The sequence below is a fragment of the Micropterus salmoides genome, unplaced genomic scaffold (assembly GCF_014851395.1).
Source record: "Micropterus salmoides isolate LMB-PRFRI ecotype aquatic unplaced genomic scaffold, ASM1485139v1 Ms_hic_scaffold_12, whole genome shotgun sequence".
In the NCBI taxonomy this organism is placed as follows: Eukaryota; Metazoa; Chordata; class Actinopteri; order Centrarchiformes; family Centrarchidae; genus Micropterus; species Micropterus salmoides.
In genome coordinates, this window is record NW_024040263.1 from 7,557,762 (window position 1) to 7,574,208 (window position 16,447).

A 16,447-nucleotide genomic window follows, 5' to 3' on the forward strand; every position below is an offset into this window, starting at 1 on the left:
AAAGGTGAGAAGGGCCTGGGACATGGACATCAACGATTGTCTTTTTGGAAAGTCCAAACAGCAGATCATTCAGAGGTCAAACTTAATCCACAGCATTTACTATACGTTGGTACTAAGACAGTTTTTTACAACTCTCCTGAGTGTCAGATCTAATAGTGAAGCCGGTAGTGACCATTATATACAGAGAGGATTAAACCGCTTAGCCTCCCCAAATCAACTCATCAAAAACCACTGTCTGAGCTCAAAGGTTCATCTACCCTACCTACTTCAAAGCTACAAACCACAAACAAGACAGATTTAGAAAGAAAAAAACCCACAGGGTCACATTCTCACGAGGGAAGATTATCAGAGTAATGTCAAAGTAATAACAGTTAGGCTGGCACTGAGTTCCACCCTGTGTAAATAAACAGCGCTATTACTTTATAACTCATTTAAACTTGAGCTACGGCTAAAACTACTGGGAACTTAGCATCAGTGAAGTATCAGTGATATTGGTGAGGTGAGATGCCAGTCCACCCCAGCCACAGCCTGTTCACCCTGCTTCCATCTTACAAAGAGATACAGAAGTTTCCCCTGCCGTACCACAAGACTCCACAGATCAACTTCTTTCCCCAGGCTGTGAGACTCCTTTGTTCCAACAACAAAACCCCCAAAAAAACCTTTGCAATAAGGCTAAGAAAAGCAGGAAATCATGTTTGAGAGGCTACAACCAACACATTTTGGCCATTTTTTCCCCTTTCCTTCCTAAAATTACTCAAACGATGAATCAAATATTAAAATTGAGGTTGACAAATTTTTCTAATGCTCGACTAATTTTTTTTGGCTCTACCTTTAATACGCGTGTTATCATTCAAAGACGTGCTGCTGACAGCTACTCAGCCCAGTTTGGATTTATTATCCTCGCCTTAAATTAAATATCAAGTTAGGAACCACCTTTTGTAAACAGTCATGTATTGTTTTTACATCTGGATAACAGCAAAAAAAAAAAAAAAAAAAAAAAACAAGACAGCCAGGCAGTGGGAATTATTGTTTTAATATTTTGCTATTGCAGTTGGATAATGTTGAAGTTGCTCTACTACTGCTTTCGGCAAGGGGAGTGAAACACCTCACAATTACAGTGATCTAAAGAATGCGGACAAATTTGACACTGGAAGAAGGGTCAGGCCACATTCTCAAAAATGGTTGAGGCTGAGAGTACTTCATTAATGTCAGCACCAAAAGAGCGTGATCACCAGTTCCTCTCTGAAACTTTAACTGACTTTGCCTTTTCCCCAGTGTATGACCAAGCTTCCTTATTTCTTGTCATATTCTCATAGGCAACACGGACCTAATAAGGGTTAACAGACTTGAAATTTGATATCTATACGTCACTATGTTGGACACACTTAGAATCAACATAAAAAAAGCGATGCATGGTTTAGCCACAGTCATATAAAGGCATAAAATACAAGACGTGACATGTCCTGAAACGGGATACCGTGTGTCCGGTTACACGAACATAGCAGCGAATCAATATCAACTCATCTTTGAGCAACAGTGAATACCGGAGTTCACCACAGTGTTCTGTGGAAGTCTGCCTGGTAACTCGGCGTGGCTGCCAAAACCAAGGCTGAAGAAAGGCATGTGCAAACTCTCAACTCTAAGTCACAGCAGGTAAATTAAACAGAAGACAGAACAAGGTCATGACGCTCAATTACAGTTCACCTGAAAGTTGCAAAGATTTTTATTCAGACAATGCTTAACACACGGTATGATAACTTAACTTAAAAATAACTGCCCTGACATTTTGATGCAAATTAGTACAACTGAAAGTGTATACAATATGTGAACGTTGCAGTTTTGGGGGAATATTCACCATGGTGAGAGAGGTCAGAGGAGAAGAGCAAGACTCACTCAAGGTAACAGGTAGAATAGATCACAAGTAAGTGTATTACAGTTGAGTAATGTACAATAAAGGACGACAGCGTGAAGCAGACGGAGCTACAGCAGCATTAGGCAATGCTGGGTTCCTCTCATGTTACTGTAAGTACCAGACTGAATCTGTAGAAGAGGCCTGGTGTCAACAGTACAAAGTTTGCTGGCGATGGTGTGCACAGGTTTCTTTGACACAGACGTGCTGCTGCTTCGTTTGAATACCTCAGCATTACTTTGTGACCATATCGACCCCATGTCAAGTATATACTTGACCACTAAATCTCGGAGCACCTGCTGTTTCAAGGTGTTTATTTAGGAGTGTCAGTGATTTCAATTCCCTCCAGAAACCAGGAATGTCCTCAGAGCTCAATCTAACCAAGCAAAATTTTAAAACTGAAGCTGCAGCATGTATGAATAATGTCACAATAATATATAATATTTTTCCGAAGTTCAGTACAATCAAAATGTATTCTGCTCTTGTTCATTACACCAGACTAAACTCCTAAAATGAGTAAAACTAACTTAAATAATAATTTTTAACTAGCTTAAAATCATTAATTTGGTCTACATAATCTTGTAAAGTGACAACACAATATGATCATATCCTCATGACACGCCAATACTTCACCTACTTCCAAGGTGCACGGAGAAGGGGAAAAGTGTGAAGAGGTCACAACTCCAGCAACACTTGTAGCATCAAAAAACAACTTAATTGTAAGACCAACGAGTTTCAGCTTGTGGCCTAGACCCTAAAGAAGGCCAAAACATGTATCTCTGACAATAAGGCTGTTCTTTATACTACATGTTTTTGCTGGAGTTTTGACCTTTTCGACATAAAATTGCATCCAAGCTGTAAATGTGCCACTAGAACTGTTTGACACTTTGAAGTCAGCATGAACTAAGAGCTGTTCAAGCTTGACCTCGCTGGATCGGTGCCATGAAGAATTTAGGCTGCCTTAAAGACAAAATGAGGCAACATACCTGAATACCTGTGACCAACTAGCAGCACAGAAACAAAACACGAGGAAGTTAGTCTGTCTGAGGGTTGAAGAGCAGAAAAACTTGATGTGTGCCAGCCCCAAAAGCACTTAGGTTAGGCACAATTGTGGCACTGCTGCTAAAGCCTATCTGTGAACACTACAGCTTTGACACTACGGTATTAGTAGCGATATGATGAACTAAAGAATATTAGTCTCAAAGATTGCATTCACATAGGACTAAAATAGTTTGCCATTTCTGGCTGGTCGTTTTAAAAATACTTTAACATTGTGATACTCCATTTTGCAAGACATCTTTCAGGGCAATTTGATTTAATACAATTATAAAACATTATATAAAGAAGCTACAGGTATTTTAAACAAAGCATATTGACAGCAGATGACTGTGTGTTGTAGTCTGGCTGTAAGCACTGGGCACCTTACAGACAAGCCCAGCCCACAAGACTAGAGTTCAGAGAGATAACGATCTAATAACTTGAACTCAGTTGAGGTGTGTGTGACAGCGAGGAAATAGAGCAGGAGGTCATTAAATGCGCTCAGGGTTGTTGGTTCAGCTCATAACATTGACTAGCTGTCCCCCATAAAACAGAATTGTTCAAAAAGAAATATTCACACAGATTAGAAAGACAGCCTCTTATATTATTTAATTATTTAATCTTTGCTGTAACTCTTAAGCAAGCCGTTTCCCCTTTTTTACATAACATAACCAAATGGAAACGACAATCATTGGCAAACTGCACACCAAGACCCCTTCCCAGGACAAGTAACGTTAAATGTATTTATTTATTTATTTTTAACTTTTCTCACAGTATAAAGTCACCTAATTAAAAAGCCTTCAAATCAACTTACGCTTTGTTGCATTGATGAGGTTCTTCCCATCTTTGTACAGTTCTTTGATAAATCTGTTAGTCTTGTCCAGCTCTGCTTCGTGTGCCTTTATTTTCTCCCTGAAGCCGGGGCTGTCCAGATAGCACTCACTAAACTCCAGCGGGTGTAGTCCCATTTCTGTGACAGTTTGATAGCTTCGTTTTCTAGAAGGCAAAATCGGTCAAAAAGCCGCTCACTTTGTCGCTAAAAAAAAAAAAAAATAGTCGTGACACTCAAACTACCGCTCTTTTCGCTGGCAGTTTCTAGCAGATGAACCATAGCTACGTCAAGTAGCAGCAGCTAGCGGTGGTTAGCATGTTAACTTCTGACACAGGCGCTCGGATGTTGTTCCACAGTTGTAAGATAACGCAAAGAGTAGCTAACAGGTATAACGGTGAAAAGATAACAACACGCTATCGGGTGAAGTATTCATCGGAAGTCAGTTCACAGGAGTTGTCAGAAAGTCATGGAGTTCCTGTATCCGATTTTTCCTTCCTCCATCAAACAACACTCCACCCAGCGAAGTGACAGATTGAGAAACTCTACTCTTGACATCTGTGTGCGTGTAGCAAACTTCTACCAAAGAGTAAGCAGCTTCTGGAAGATTGTTTAGTCATATCTACTTCCGCCTTTGCTTCGCTGCACCGGGAGCGCTGATTTGGTTTTGTGTAAGTCAAATGATGTCATTAATGGTGGAATAAGTATTCGGATCTTTAACTTAGGTAAAAGTAACAATATCATAATGATTAAAAGTATTTAATTACAAGTTAAAGAATTACATTCAAAATAGTAGGCATATGTTAAGGAAATGCTAATCACCTTGGTTGAAAATATTACCTTAAGTAGGCTACAATTAAAAAGTACTTCATATTAAAAAGAAAATGACTGTGAAAAGATTTTATTATTATTATATTATTTGATCATCAAAGTATAATTAGCATATTACCATTGTAGTTGGTATAAGTAGTACTAATTGTACCTACTTTATAGGCCGTTTAATCAATAACGATGCATATAAACTCATCATATGTTTTGCATGTAAAATCATAATTTCCCGAAGTAACTAATACAGCTGTCAGATAAATGTAGTGGAGTGAAAAGTACAATATTTCCTTCTGAAATGGGGTCAAGTAGACATATAGAGTGGCAGAAAAGAAAAAATACTCAAGACAAGAACCCCAAAATTGCATTTACTGTAATTGAGTAAATGTACTTAGTTCACATCCACCACTTCTAGAAAGCTAACTGGGGTCAACCGGATGGTGGGGATAACACTTGGAATGCAAAGCAAACCATAAATGTTAATTACAATTCACAAAAGTAATAATAATACAGTAATGCATGCAATATAAAAGAACCACTATGAACAAGATAAATAATTACAAGATAAAGTATAACTACATGAGTTTGTACAAGCAGTGTGAAACAAAAAATACGGAAGGGAAGCGAAATGGGCCGACCATTGTCCAGGACTGCGACAGCAAAGGCTTACAACAAGGCAAGGTGAATACAACAGAGAAGCAGAGGCTCTCAAAACAACAATTCGAAAGTGAATTTTCTGCTGCAGTGCAGTAGCAAGAGCAGTGAAAAGTGGTGGAGAAGCAGATGGAAGAACAAATGATCACATTACAACAAAGCTCAAATCTGCAGTTTTCAGTAACTACAGTAACTGATTACCATAATGTCCTAATATAGTAGACAACCCACAACATGTTAATAAAACTGTACAGCTAAAGGGCCTTACAGGAATATCTGTGAGTCACTGCCCATATGGATCCTTAAGTGCCTAGGCAGCAAGGTCAACAAACAAGATAAACCATCAAGTAGCCTACACCAGAAGCCAAGTGCTGAATATAAGCCTATGAAGGTTAAGTGCTTAAGCTCCTGCATAGTCTTCAACCCCCATGGCGACAAGGTGCCATTAGCCACCTCCTGTGCATGCACAGAAAAAATCACAATGTAAAGCAATGTCAATGGGTCATTTGGGAATGGACAAGTGTAAGAAAAGAATTAGTACTAAAGGGTTTAACCCACTAGAATAACACACGCAAGACATAAGAACGCTTCTTTCATGTTTAACCGTAGTGGTTTTTGCGCATGGGATCTATCTTGATCTTTTGTAATCTTTGGCTGTGCTTCAGGTTTAATTGGTTACATCAGAGGCAAATCTGAGGCGGTGACATTTACTGTAGCGTAATTTGTAAATAAACACGGTTAGTATTATTCACCTTGCTCTCTGTGACTAATAGGTCCTGCTTGTTACTTTAAATCATAAATGTAATAAACTTGATTATAAGTGCGCCCCTGGAACCATGTGTCGTTACATGTTTCTTTCCGAGCTGTTTAGCGCACGGGCACGTTTCTTGTTTAACGGCAGCAGAAATGTGATTTACAGTTTTAATTAACGTCTTGCAGTTTGAACGCGAATATAAACAGATACGGTAATTTTTTTGGACATGAAGCTAAGCTCTAGTAGCTACTGTCAGACCAGCTTTTATCTAACGTTAGGCTGCTGCCAGAAGAATGATGCTAACGACTTTTTGGACGTAACCGTAACGTTAATGTTGGCGTGTTTGCAACATTAGCAACGCCACCTTAACGTTACCAAGAAAGCAGTGATCTTTCCGTGAAAGTCAATCCCATAACGTTACTACAGCCTGTAATCTTAAAAAAAAAAACATACAGTAAGTCAACATAAATTGTCAATAATGCCTGTAAACTACTTAGCAATTTGCTTAAAGTTTCTTTGTTAATGTTTTTATTAACTTAAGTTAGCTTACTTATGTAAAATATTTTCAGTTTGTGTTGAAGTTATTAGGATAATTATTTTGAATTTACAAGGTTTTGGCATGTATGATGGCCCATTTCCAGGAAGCAAAAACTGGATTAGCTCATATTTTGGAATGACAAAAAAACAAGAGATCCCCTAACATCTACTCATTATTTTTTCATTGTTTCATAATTTCGACTGTGTTACTTTAATTAGTAAATCAAAGTTTGGACCTGTTATACATTAAACATTTTGATTAAGAAATACAAAAAATAACTTGTATGACATTTAATTGTGTTTTCCTGGCAGAAATGGGCTTCCTTAGTCAATGAGCCGTACAGAACAGTGTCATATATGTGGAACCTTATTGTATTAAAGTAGCATTAATATGTTTGTTGTATTATCAGACATTCTCATTTCATAATAGACTCTCCACTCTCCTTTTTTTGCAAGGATGCCTAATGCCAGTGCTAGGCCGAAGCACGGGAGGAGGTCCCGGAGGCGACGCAGAGAGGACTCGGCCAGGAACGAGCTGGTCTCTAGTTCACTAGAAAGTGCCCAGCAGTGCCTGTTCAACCAAGATTATGGAACTGCGTTTGTGCACTACCTGCTTGTCCTCAACCTTGCGCCTGCGTTTAAGGACTTTGCGAAGGTAATGACTACTTACACTACTCTGAAAACCTGTTTGCGTACAGCCACTGCAAAACACTGTGCGCACCTACATGTCAACCAGCCAGTTTTTACTGTTGCAGATTTGAAAGATGTTCAGTTTTGGAACTCTGTTTTGTGACGTATCCCTTTTTTAGGAGTCCTTCAGATTCACTCTCTCCAAATGGGCAGAAGAGCTGGACTCTGTGGGCCGGATTCAAGACCTCTTTGACTGTTATGAACAAGCGCTGGAGCTGTTTCCTGCTGATGAGGTTATTCTGAACAGCATGGGTGAACACCTGTTCAGGTATTATCCCCATCTGCGCAACCAAATATATAAATTTGTTCTTATAATGCGTCACCACTCCCGCAATCATAGGGCTTAATGCATTATTTAGGTGAATTATGTTCTAATACTGTTTTTGACTCCTTTTCTTATCCAGAATGGGCTTTAGAGACGAAGCCGCAGGTCATTTCCATAAAGCCTTGAAGGTGAGACCAGACTATCCAGAAGCCAGGGAGAACTTCTACCGTGTGGCCAACTGGCTAGTGGAGCGCTGGCATTTCTTAATGCTCAACGACCATGGGAGGAACCGGAAGTACCAGCAAGCCATTCAGAAGGCCGTTCAGAGCGGCTGCAACACTGTACTTGACATAGGTACTGGCACTGGGATCCTTGGGTGAGATATTTTCTGTGACAATTTGGAAACCTTTTTTAATTGTTTAGGTTACTACGGAGTTTTCGTTTATTTGAGTTGGCACTCGATCCTTGTCAATCCAAACCCACATACTTAAGTTTATCTTAAGTTTGCCTGCAGCTAGAATAGGACCTGTGTTTTAATGCGTGGGTATTATTGTTTTCATTTCCTGGTTCTCTCTGTTAAGTATGTGTGCTAAGAAGGCAGGGGCTGCTGAGGTGTATGCCTGTGAACTGTCAAAGACGATGTATGAACTGGCCTGTGAGGTGGTGACCGCTAATGGAATGGATGGTAAAATCAAGATCCTCCATATGAAATCTCTGGAGATGGAAGTGCCAAAGGACATCCCACACAGGTATTTACATATGAAACCGAAACCATTTTACATTGATAGTATAAGCATGAAACCTGACATCTCTTGTTTAGAGTTGAGTTGTGTTAATCATGCTTTTCCATTCAATGTTTTGTTTTCCTTAGGGTGTCCTTGGTGGTGACAGAGACGGTTGACGCAGGATTGTTTGGAGAGGGCATCATAGAGAGTCTCATTCATGCCTGGCACCACCTCCTGCTGCCTCCACAGGTAACTTTAAATATTAACACAAACAGGAAACAGAACTTTGTTCTCCAGTTGCAACAGTGCAATATTAATGCTTCAGTGAGTTCTCGGCACCAAAAATCTATTGCTGTTTGCCGCCGACATACAGGGTTGAAAATCTTTGAAAAACACAAGGAGTTGTGTCACAATTCAGGGTGTGGGCTTGGTGGACTCAAATGCCAGGCAATGAAATGTTTTAGCCTCACAGAGAACAAAATTAACAATGGCTTTAGGGTGCTTCTTGTCAACCCACCGTAAAGTCAAAACATGTCTTAAGTTCTACAGAAGGTTATTTTTTTGAACGTCCTCATTTCAGCATATGCAGTAACTGGAAAATAGTGTACCAGGTGAATGGTAAATGCATCCAGTTAACTTACATGTTGTGTTAGTGACTTAATTAGGGGCTTAATGTGTAGTTTCATTAAAAGCACATGTTTCTTGTCCCAAAGAGAGGTGAGAATGAATTCCAGGAACAGTCTGCGACCGGACGGGTCATCCCTGCCAGAGCCACTGTGTTTGGTATGGCTGTTGAGTCCCTCGAGATCCGCAGGCATCACAGGTAGGCCCTGGAGTCCATCTGAATCCCTGTAAGATAAAATATGTTCCTGTATTGAACTACCAGAACAAAAGAACAAATTGCTGTCCACCCAGTTGTTACATTCTTAGTCCTTTAGAAATAGTTTGGAGACAAACAGAAGGTGGTGCTTTTTGAAGCAGCAGCACGAGGCGTCTGGACCTATCATTAGATCGATTGTTTGTTTTTCTCGCAGGCTCTGTGTGTCAGAGGTGGGCAGTCTGTCCATGGCTGCAGCCGGGGAGCTCCGCAGCCCAGTGAGCTGCAGCTCTGAGCCGGATGACTCCATGGAGCCTTACACTACAGAGAGGCTGAGCAGACTGCCAGGGGGATATAAAACTCTCACGGAGCCATTCACAGCCCTCAACATAGATTTCAACAACATGCAGGTTAGCAGAAATGGGGGAGACAACAGATGCTGATAAACTGTGTGGGCTACATTCAGAAATGATGTACCCTCAAATGTATGGACCCTACTAATGTATCATCTGCTTAAAATACAGCTTCTAATGATGAAAGGAATGAATTTAGCTACTACCAATTTAATGTGTTTTGACTGTTGCATTTTCTTTGTGTCTGGTATTTGCTGCTTGAGAATAATGTAACTCTGAGAAAAAATAATTAATTAATTTGACCATATGTCTACTGGTCCCATGAAACTAACACATTGGCTGACTCCCAGGTTGGAATATTGCACATCAGTGGGCACTTATTATTTAGCTATGGGCCTCTGGGGATTGTTGTCAGATTTAGTAGCTCCGAGTGCACACCTGGCAGACAGGAATATTTTATTTAATGAAGGGATAGCCCCTTGAGATGTAGCATGTCATTTTTAAGGGAGATGGTGTTTTTCTGCCATACATTACCTATAGGATCTTTTGTTGATATTCATCACTAAGAACATTTCTCCACACATGTGCAGCTGGGACTTACAGACAAACTTTGCCTGACGACAGAGCCAAGATAATATGTCAGGAATCAATGCGGCAAACTCACTATGGCGGAGTGATACTTGGACTTAAGAGCACTGCATTGTAGTGCATTTGGTTATGTAGTACTCAGGCATATGCTCCACATTAGCCTCAAATTGATTTAAAAACAAAAATAATTGTGAACTCTCTCCCATTTCACTTTAACATATAAAGTACAGGGATTCATTGAGGATTTTGTGGTCAGTTGTTTCTTCATGAACTGTTGGTAACCCGTAGGAACTTGAGGGGCTGAGCACCAGGGAGGTTCAGCAGATCCGCCTGCCTGTCACTCAGGAGGGGGAACTGGATGCTCTGGCTGTTTGGTTCCAGCTCCATCTGGATGAGGAGAGCAGTCTGTCTACTGGACCCCAGGAGGACACCTGCTGGGAGCAAGCCATCTACCCTGTCCACAACACCAAGGGTAAGATTCAGTAGAAAAACAGGGAGACACCATGGTGGATGTTGGGCAAAAGTATTTCACACTGATTTGCACTGGTTTCAGTTTAATCAACATTGTCCATTTGTTCCAGTGTGTCCAGGGCATTGTCTTTTTAATTGTCGCTAGTTTAAAATTCTCATGAATTCAGCATGTTCACTATAGTTATAGTTATTTTGCAGTATTTTTTTTCCTCCGCTTATATTCTGTACTTTGATTTGTTTCCATGTTACATCAGAGGAGGGCGGTGTTTGATCTCCGTGTGGAAATAGTGAGAATAATTTACTATAATGACAGGATGATAGTACATAAAGATTTAGCTCCCTGACACTTCATTACTTTTTTATCCTCACTGGAGTCCAAATTAATATATACACATTTTATAGGCTTGCAATAAAGCTATAATACCAAAGTAAAATTTATATTTGTTAAGCATCATACTTCAACTGACAGTGACTGTGAAAAGTTTAAATTAAGTAACAATGAATTTTTAAAGAGTGCCAAATGTCCCTAAGAGCACAGTGTATTCTTTACTTTGGTGTTATGCCATGCCACTGTGAACTTAATAGATGCTGACATGAGGTGACACGTTCCAGTTGGCATTGCAGTACATCATCTTTCAGACAGGGCTCAACAGCATTTCACTGCACTCCTAATTGGGGAAGACAGCGTCAAGGGAGCCGCCACCTTTCCCGGTGATCACCGACATCCGTTTCCCGGCCGCTGTGACGTGTGCGCCATGATCGCCTGTGACACCCTTTAGTGTTCATGAAATTCTTATAGGCAATAAATATGCATTTTTCCCAAATGCCTCTGATGAGCCACGCACTGACATGGAGACATGAACAGATGTTATTCCTGTAGGAATATCTGTGCCTACCCCCCCCCCCCCCCCCCCCCCCCACACACACACCACACACACACACGGTCCCCTGAATCTCATTTCTCTGTTGGGCTTGCTCTCCCTTTCCTGCTTTTTTTTTATTGACTTTTTTTTTTTTCTTCAACCTTTTAACATTTCAGTCTTCCTTGTTCCTTGTCAAGTCAAGTCAAATTTATACTTCACAGTCTGTATATCATACAACACCCTTTATCTTTATCTTTTAAAAAATTAATGTTATTGTTTATCTGTATTTATGTTTCCCTTTCTGTTTGTCATTTCAGGTGTTTTGTAAGTTGTTTTTAACAGCAGGCGTAGATAAAGCCTTTAGCTGAATTCCTGTACTGTAGGTCTCATACTGAATTGTTTTAAATGTTGTCTAAGCACAAGCAGTCAAAGAACCTTGGACTTAACCTAAAACAAAACTGGCAAAATTTAGACTTAAATCAGGAACTCTCTGATTAAAAGAGGAGTAAACGATATTAAAAATCTGACCTATGCCATTTTCAGTACTTGTTTTCACTTTCACTGCACTCTGTGCTACATTACATTTGGTTTGCACAGCGTTAGTGTAATTAGGAAGTCAGGGGTTTCTTCTTTTGTCTCTTTCCAGGTTTTCTCCTGAAACCTCAAGACGAGCTGATTGTTGAAGTCTCCTGCCGAGATGCCTTCCTGAGGCTCTGCAGTGTCGCTGTGCTGAGAGATGGGCATGAAATCCGTCTAGACAAGCGTCCGCAAGGTTTACAGTACTCTGGAAACCCCATTTCAAATCCAAACCCAGAGGCGGAACTGTGCAGTGCACTAGCATGCCTTCAGACTGATCAGACTCAAACTAAAGACTTCTGCATGCTGGAATGTTCAGAAATTGCGCTCCTGAACAATGAGGATTACCATCAGAGTTTTTGCAGTGCACTGGCCAAGCTCATCTCCTATCTGAAGATTAAAAGTCAAAAACAAGAGCAGGGATCAGGTATTAAGTCTGACTCCACACCCTCCAGTGACCTGCTCTATGTCCTCGATGTATCGGAGGGCTTCTCTTTGCTCTCCCTCATCGCTGCCAGCCATGGTCATGTAAAAGCATACAGCTCTGTGGAAAAGAAGAAGCAACAGGAAGTCCTAAAGAGACTGGCTCGCTCCAGTAATATCCCAGAACAGCATCTGGAGTTCTGGCTCAACCACACGGAGGATGAACAGGGGATGCTGCAAAGGCCGTCCAGAGAGAAGCTGTGGAGTGCCATCATTCTGGACTGTATAGAGACTTGTGGTCTCATTAGACAGAAGTTGATGGAAAAAGCTTCACTGGCCAGGTAAGGGGGCAGCGGCCAGAGGACAGAAATATTGTGATCACTCATTTTGTTTTGATCATCATTTTCGTACTTTAATTTTTTAGATATTTTAGATTAAAATATATACCTATGATCTATACTAGGTGTCTGTTGGAGGACGGAGGGCGTATTTTCCCAGAGAAGATCGTGGTGCATGGTATGCTGGTAGAGTCCGACACGTTGCTACTGGAAAGCGCTGTCCAGGGTCAGGAGCCAACACTGGGATTCAATATTGCTCCCTTCATCAACCAGTTCACTGTAAGTACACCTACATAAGCTACCACATATCAAGGTTAACTTATTTCTGCTATTTAGTTTGCATGTAAAGATCTTTACTCTAATGGTAACCACGGGGTTTGCTGTAGTGCTCAGCCATGGCCACTGACCCCTTTTTAGTATTTTTCAGTTTTTCTTATCTTGGATTTGAAAACAAAGGAATGTCAAATGCTTCTCTGTAGTATTTTCACATAGTATAGTTAACAAAGCAAAAAGGAAAATATGATTGCACACTGGTCTGCAGATTGTGTAAAGATAGTTGAACAGCAATGCACACATGCTGTTCAAACATGACTTAACATTTTTTAAAGTCTTGCTGGGCAGGTAAAAATGTACTCGGCGGTCCCTGAAAATATGGCATAATATGCGCTGCACTACATGTTTACTGCTACAGTTTGGTCAGCTTCAACAGGGACATCTAAGCTGTGCAGACAGTGACTGGTTCACACAAGTATCTGATCAAAATCAAACAACGGCATCCCTGCTGAAGAGGCTCACAGCTACATCTGCCAGGGCCCTGCATCCACTGTGATGAACATCGAGAGTTTTCTGGTTTCATTCTAGTGAAATATCACTTATTTAAATTTCTGACCTCTGCTTGTAAGTAAGTAAACCCTAACCAACCCATCAGTGCAAAGTTTGGTCTTGCCAGGGGCGATGTTGGCATGTCACTACAGAAATGTCAAAGATGATTTAGTTTATCCACCAGGGAGCACTGAAGTTTATTGTGTATATACTATATATACTATATATCAATTAATATTCTTGCAGATCTCTTTTCTGGGTGTAATATTAATATACCAAATACAAGGATATCTTTTCAATTTGGAGAACACACTCTTTTCAAAAATGAATGTCCATCTCAAAGGGCTCCAGGTCTAGAATAACAAGAATGAACAAGAAGCTGATTGAAGTACACTAAAACCATATTGTCAAGCTGAAACTTCAGTCTTTATAACCCAAGTAGCAAAATCTTCCTTTAGTATATCTCTGGTCACTCATAGCTTGTATTCTGTCTCAAGTTACTGAGGCAAAAGTCAATCTCATGTTCCTGATGCAATACTGATGCTTTTCACATACACTATGCTGTGTTTGTAAGCTTGCATCATTCACATTCAAAGTTTGCCAAAAAGATGTTGCCTATGGGTTTTGTTAAATATTTCTGACATATAGTGCAATATGATAAAGGTACAAAAACTATTCTCCGAACAGATCTTACTTTCAGCCAGACCACATCCAGTTGTTTTGTTTCCTACCATGTATGGGTTGTCTTTTGTTGAACAAGGTATTTCACTTGGAATACGAAGGTCCAGGACTGTTTTCTGTTGTGCACTCGTCTTTGATGTGTGCTTCCCAGCTGCATTAAAGAAGCTGCGAAATCCCTTTGAATTCTTCTTCTTTATTTGGTCTGGAAATTATAAAAAAAATTTTTTCCAGCATCTTGTTTGTGCTCCAATTTTGCATGGCCCCACACGGGACGGTCGTTTGTTTTAACAGATGTTGTCTTTGAAGCCCTCAGTGGAGGGCACTGTCACACAAGACACAACACACAGCTTGGCCCAAGACATTCCTACCTGAATCCATCAGCACACATTACATCAAGCACATCAAACAGTGGGGCTCTGAAGTGTACACGACTGTGACAGGGAGGAGGAAAGATTCTTTTGTTCTGCAGTAAAGGAAACAGTGACACTTTCTGTGCTGCCACTTTGGTTTCTCCCTCAACTTTTAAGTCTGCTGCCCTGCAGCTATGGCCTGTTTTGTTGAGTTTGAGGTGGAAGATTACTTTCCAAGCATTAATATCAGTGATTGAGTGATTATGCACTGACACTATAAATTAACACCTAATGTGGATATGTGAGGGAGTGCAACTATGAGTCTGCTTTTACTGCACTGACTCTGCTACAGGATGTTTAATATACTGCTGTTTCTTAGGGGTTTTTTTTCTGAAGCTTTTGTAAAAATCATGTAACCATAGCAGTGTGCCTTAACTTCCCCGTCTTTCTTCCTCCCTGGTCTTTTCTGGGTTTCCATAATATGTACGTACTTATTGATATTGTCACCAGACAGTCCATTCTCTTACCTCACTAACATTGTGTTTATCTTTTATGTCCTTTAGGTACCGGTCCATGTGTTTCTGGACTTCTCCACACTGGAGTGCAGGCACCTCAGTGAGTCTGTGGAGCTCTTTGTTCTTGACCTTATGGATGCCAATGCAAACTACACTAACAGAGAAGTAAAGGTAAGACATACTACCGACTGCTAGCAACTGCAATTAATATAAGTAAACTGTCTTTTAAAAAGTCACGTCTTTACAAGTGCTGTGCTAGAACCATACTGTACTGCCGAAACTTGAATTCACAATACAAAAAAAAAAATCCTGAGCTACTTTCTGGTACATAAACATATTTCACCAACAACCTAGAAATGACTCATACTTACTAAGACCGTGTACCCAAAACTCCCTTTTCTACTTTACCTTTCTTTTGGTCCTATGTAAATTCAGCACAAATCCACTGTTTGAATTTCAAGAGAAACTTTTGAAATGTTTTAGTTTTCATCTCTGCAAGATTCTTAAAACATTCAGACAGTATCTAACACAAGGTGCAATTTGAATTGATCCCCTCGCTATTTCCCCAATGCTCATAAATATTAAATGTGAAAACTGAAACATTTTGGTCAGAGTAGAACTGTGAAGAATTTAAAAAAATGAATTTATTAAATTTTTTTATGCATGCATCATATATTATTTTTAAACTAACAGGTGCAAAACATAGGATTCATAGGTAATTGGTATCAAGCCCAGTATATTCGCAGATGACTGTTCATCTGTATGTTCTCATTCGCAGGTCCAGGCTACGTCTGCAGGCAAAATAACTGCAGTTCCCTTCTGGTACCACATCTACCTGGACCAGGAGATCAGTGTCAGCACCCTCAGCCAGAACTCTCACTGGAAGCAGGCGGCTGCCGTGCTGCAGCAGCCCCTGGAGGTACAAGCCGGAGACTGGGTCCGCCTCGCTGTGAAGCTTCACAAAAGCACCATCTCCATATCAGCCCATATAGAGAATGTACTCGGGCCAATGGAGCAATAATCTCGTAGTCCCTTGCAACTACTTTCATTTCTATGTATTTTATGCCTCAATCAAATAGAGGCCATTGACACATTCCCTTTTCTGGTATCTTTGTAAAGATTTATCTTCTCCTGTGTCATTTTTCATAAATGTACTCCCAAACACACAATGGGTCTCTATTTTGAGATTTAGCAGAAGCCTGCATGACCTACACCGTTGTACCAGTTGGAATCACCATCATAAAGAATTTGTAACAATGAACCTTCAGGTGTTTATTTCTAAACTGTGCTGTAAGATCATAGCACATTTATAATTTGTACTTATAATATGAGTGTATATATATATATATTATAGATGTCCCTTGATTATGAGCACAGTTGTTTTTGTGAAGTTGTCTGTGTCAATTAAAAAAAAAACAACCTTC

At 40.2% G+C, this 16,447-nt stretch overlaps 2 protein-coding genes across 7 annotated transcripts in view; one reads left to right on the forward strand and one right to left on the reverse strand.

Moving 5' to 3' along the window:
* The window catches only part of arhgap10 (Rho GTPase activating protein 10), a 55,583-nt gene extending 51,258 nt beyond the window's left edge, over positions 1-4,325 (reverse strand). For 3 of the 6 annotated variants that reach the window (XM_038713127.1, XM_038713125.1, XM_038713128.1), the window contains exon 1: positions 3,762-4,325. In XM_038713127.1, the coding sequence (XP_038569055.1) occupies positions 3,762-3,915 (154 nt within the window). In that variant the 5' untranslated portion in view covers positions 3,916-4,325. The remainder of the gene's footprint in view (positions 1-3,761) is intronic. The other 3 variants (XM_038713130.1, XM_038713129.1, XM_038713126.1) reach the window with 1 other exon arrangement.
* A 1,787-nt stretch (positions 4,326-6,112) lies between these two features.
* On the forward strand, positions 6,113-16,443 carry prmt9 (protein arginine methyltransferase 9). The gene is made up of 13 exons (XM_038713131.1): positions 6,113-6,463; positions 7,003-7,201; positions 7,356-7,504; positions 7,641-7,877; positions 8,083-8,250; positions 8,373-8,475; positions 8,940-9,049; positions 9,261-9,453; positions 10,273-10,456; positions 11,965-12,658; positions 12,781-12,934; positions 15,072-15,194; positions 15,802-16,443. Exons 2-13 carry the CDS (start codon positions 7,004-7,006, stop codon positions 16,042-16,044), a joined length of 2,556 nt encoding a protein of 851 aa, XP_038569059.1. The 5' UTR covers positions 6,113-6,463; position 7,003; the 3' UTR covers positions 16,045-16,443.
* Positions 16,444-16,447: the final 4 nt, after the last annotated feature.

What these genes read in the sequence shown, in the direction of transcription:
- prmt9 (XM_038713131.1), top strand. Translation starts at nt 7,004, where the DNA reads ATGCCTAATGCCAGTGCTAGGCCGAAGCACGGGAGGAGGTCCCGGAGG. An exon ending in GAGATCCGCAGGCATCACAG is followed by an intron (nt 9,050 to 9,260) that starts GTAGGCCCTGGA and finishes TTTTTCTCGCAG; the next exon opens with GCTCTGTGTGTCAGAGGTGG. An exon ending in CCCTGTCCACAACACCAAGG is followed by an intron (nt 10,457 to 11,964) that starts GTAAGATTCAGT and finishes GTCTCTTTCCAG; the next exon opens with GTTTTCTCCTGAAACCTCAA.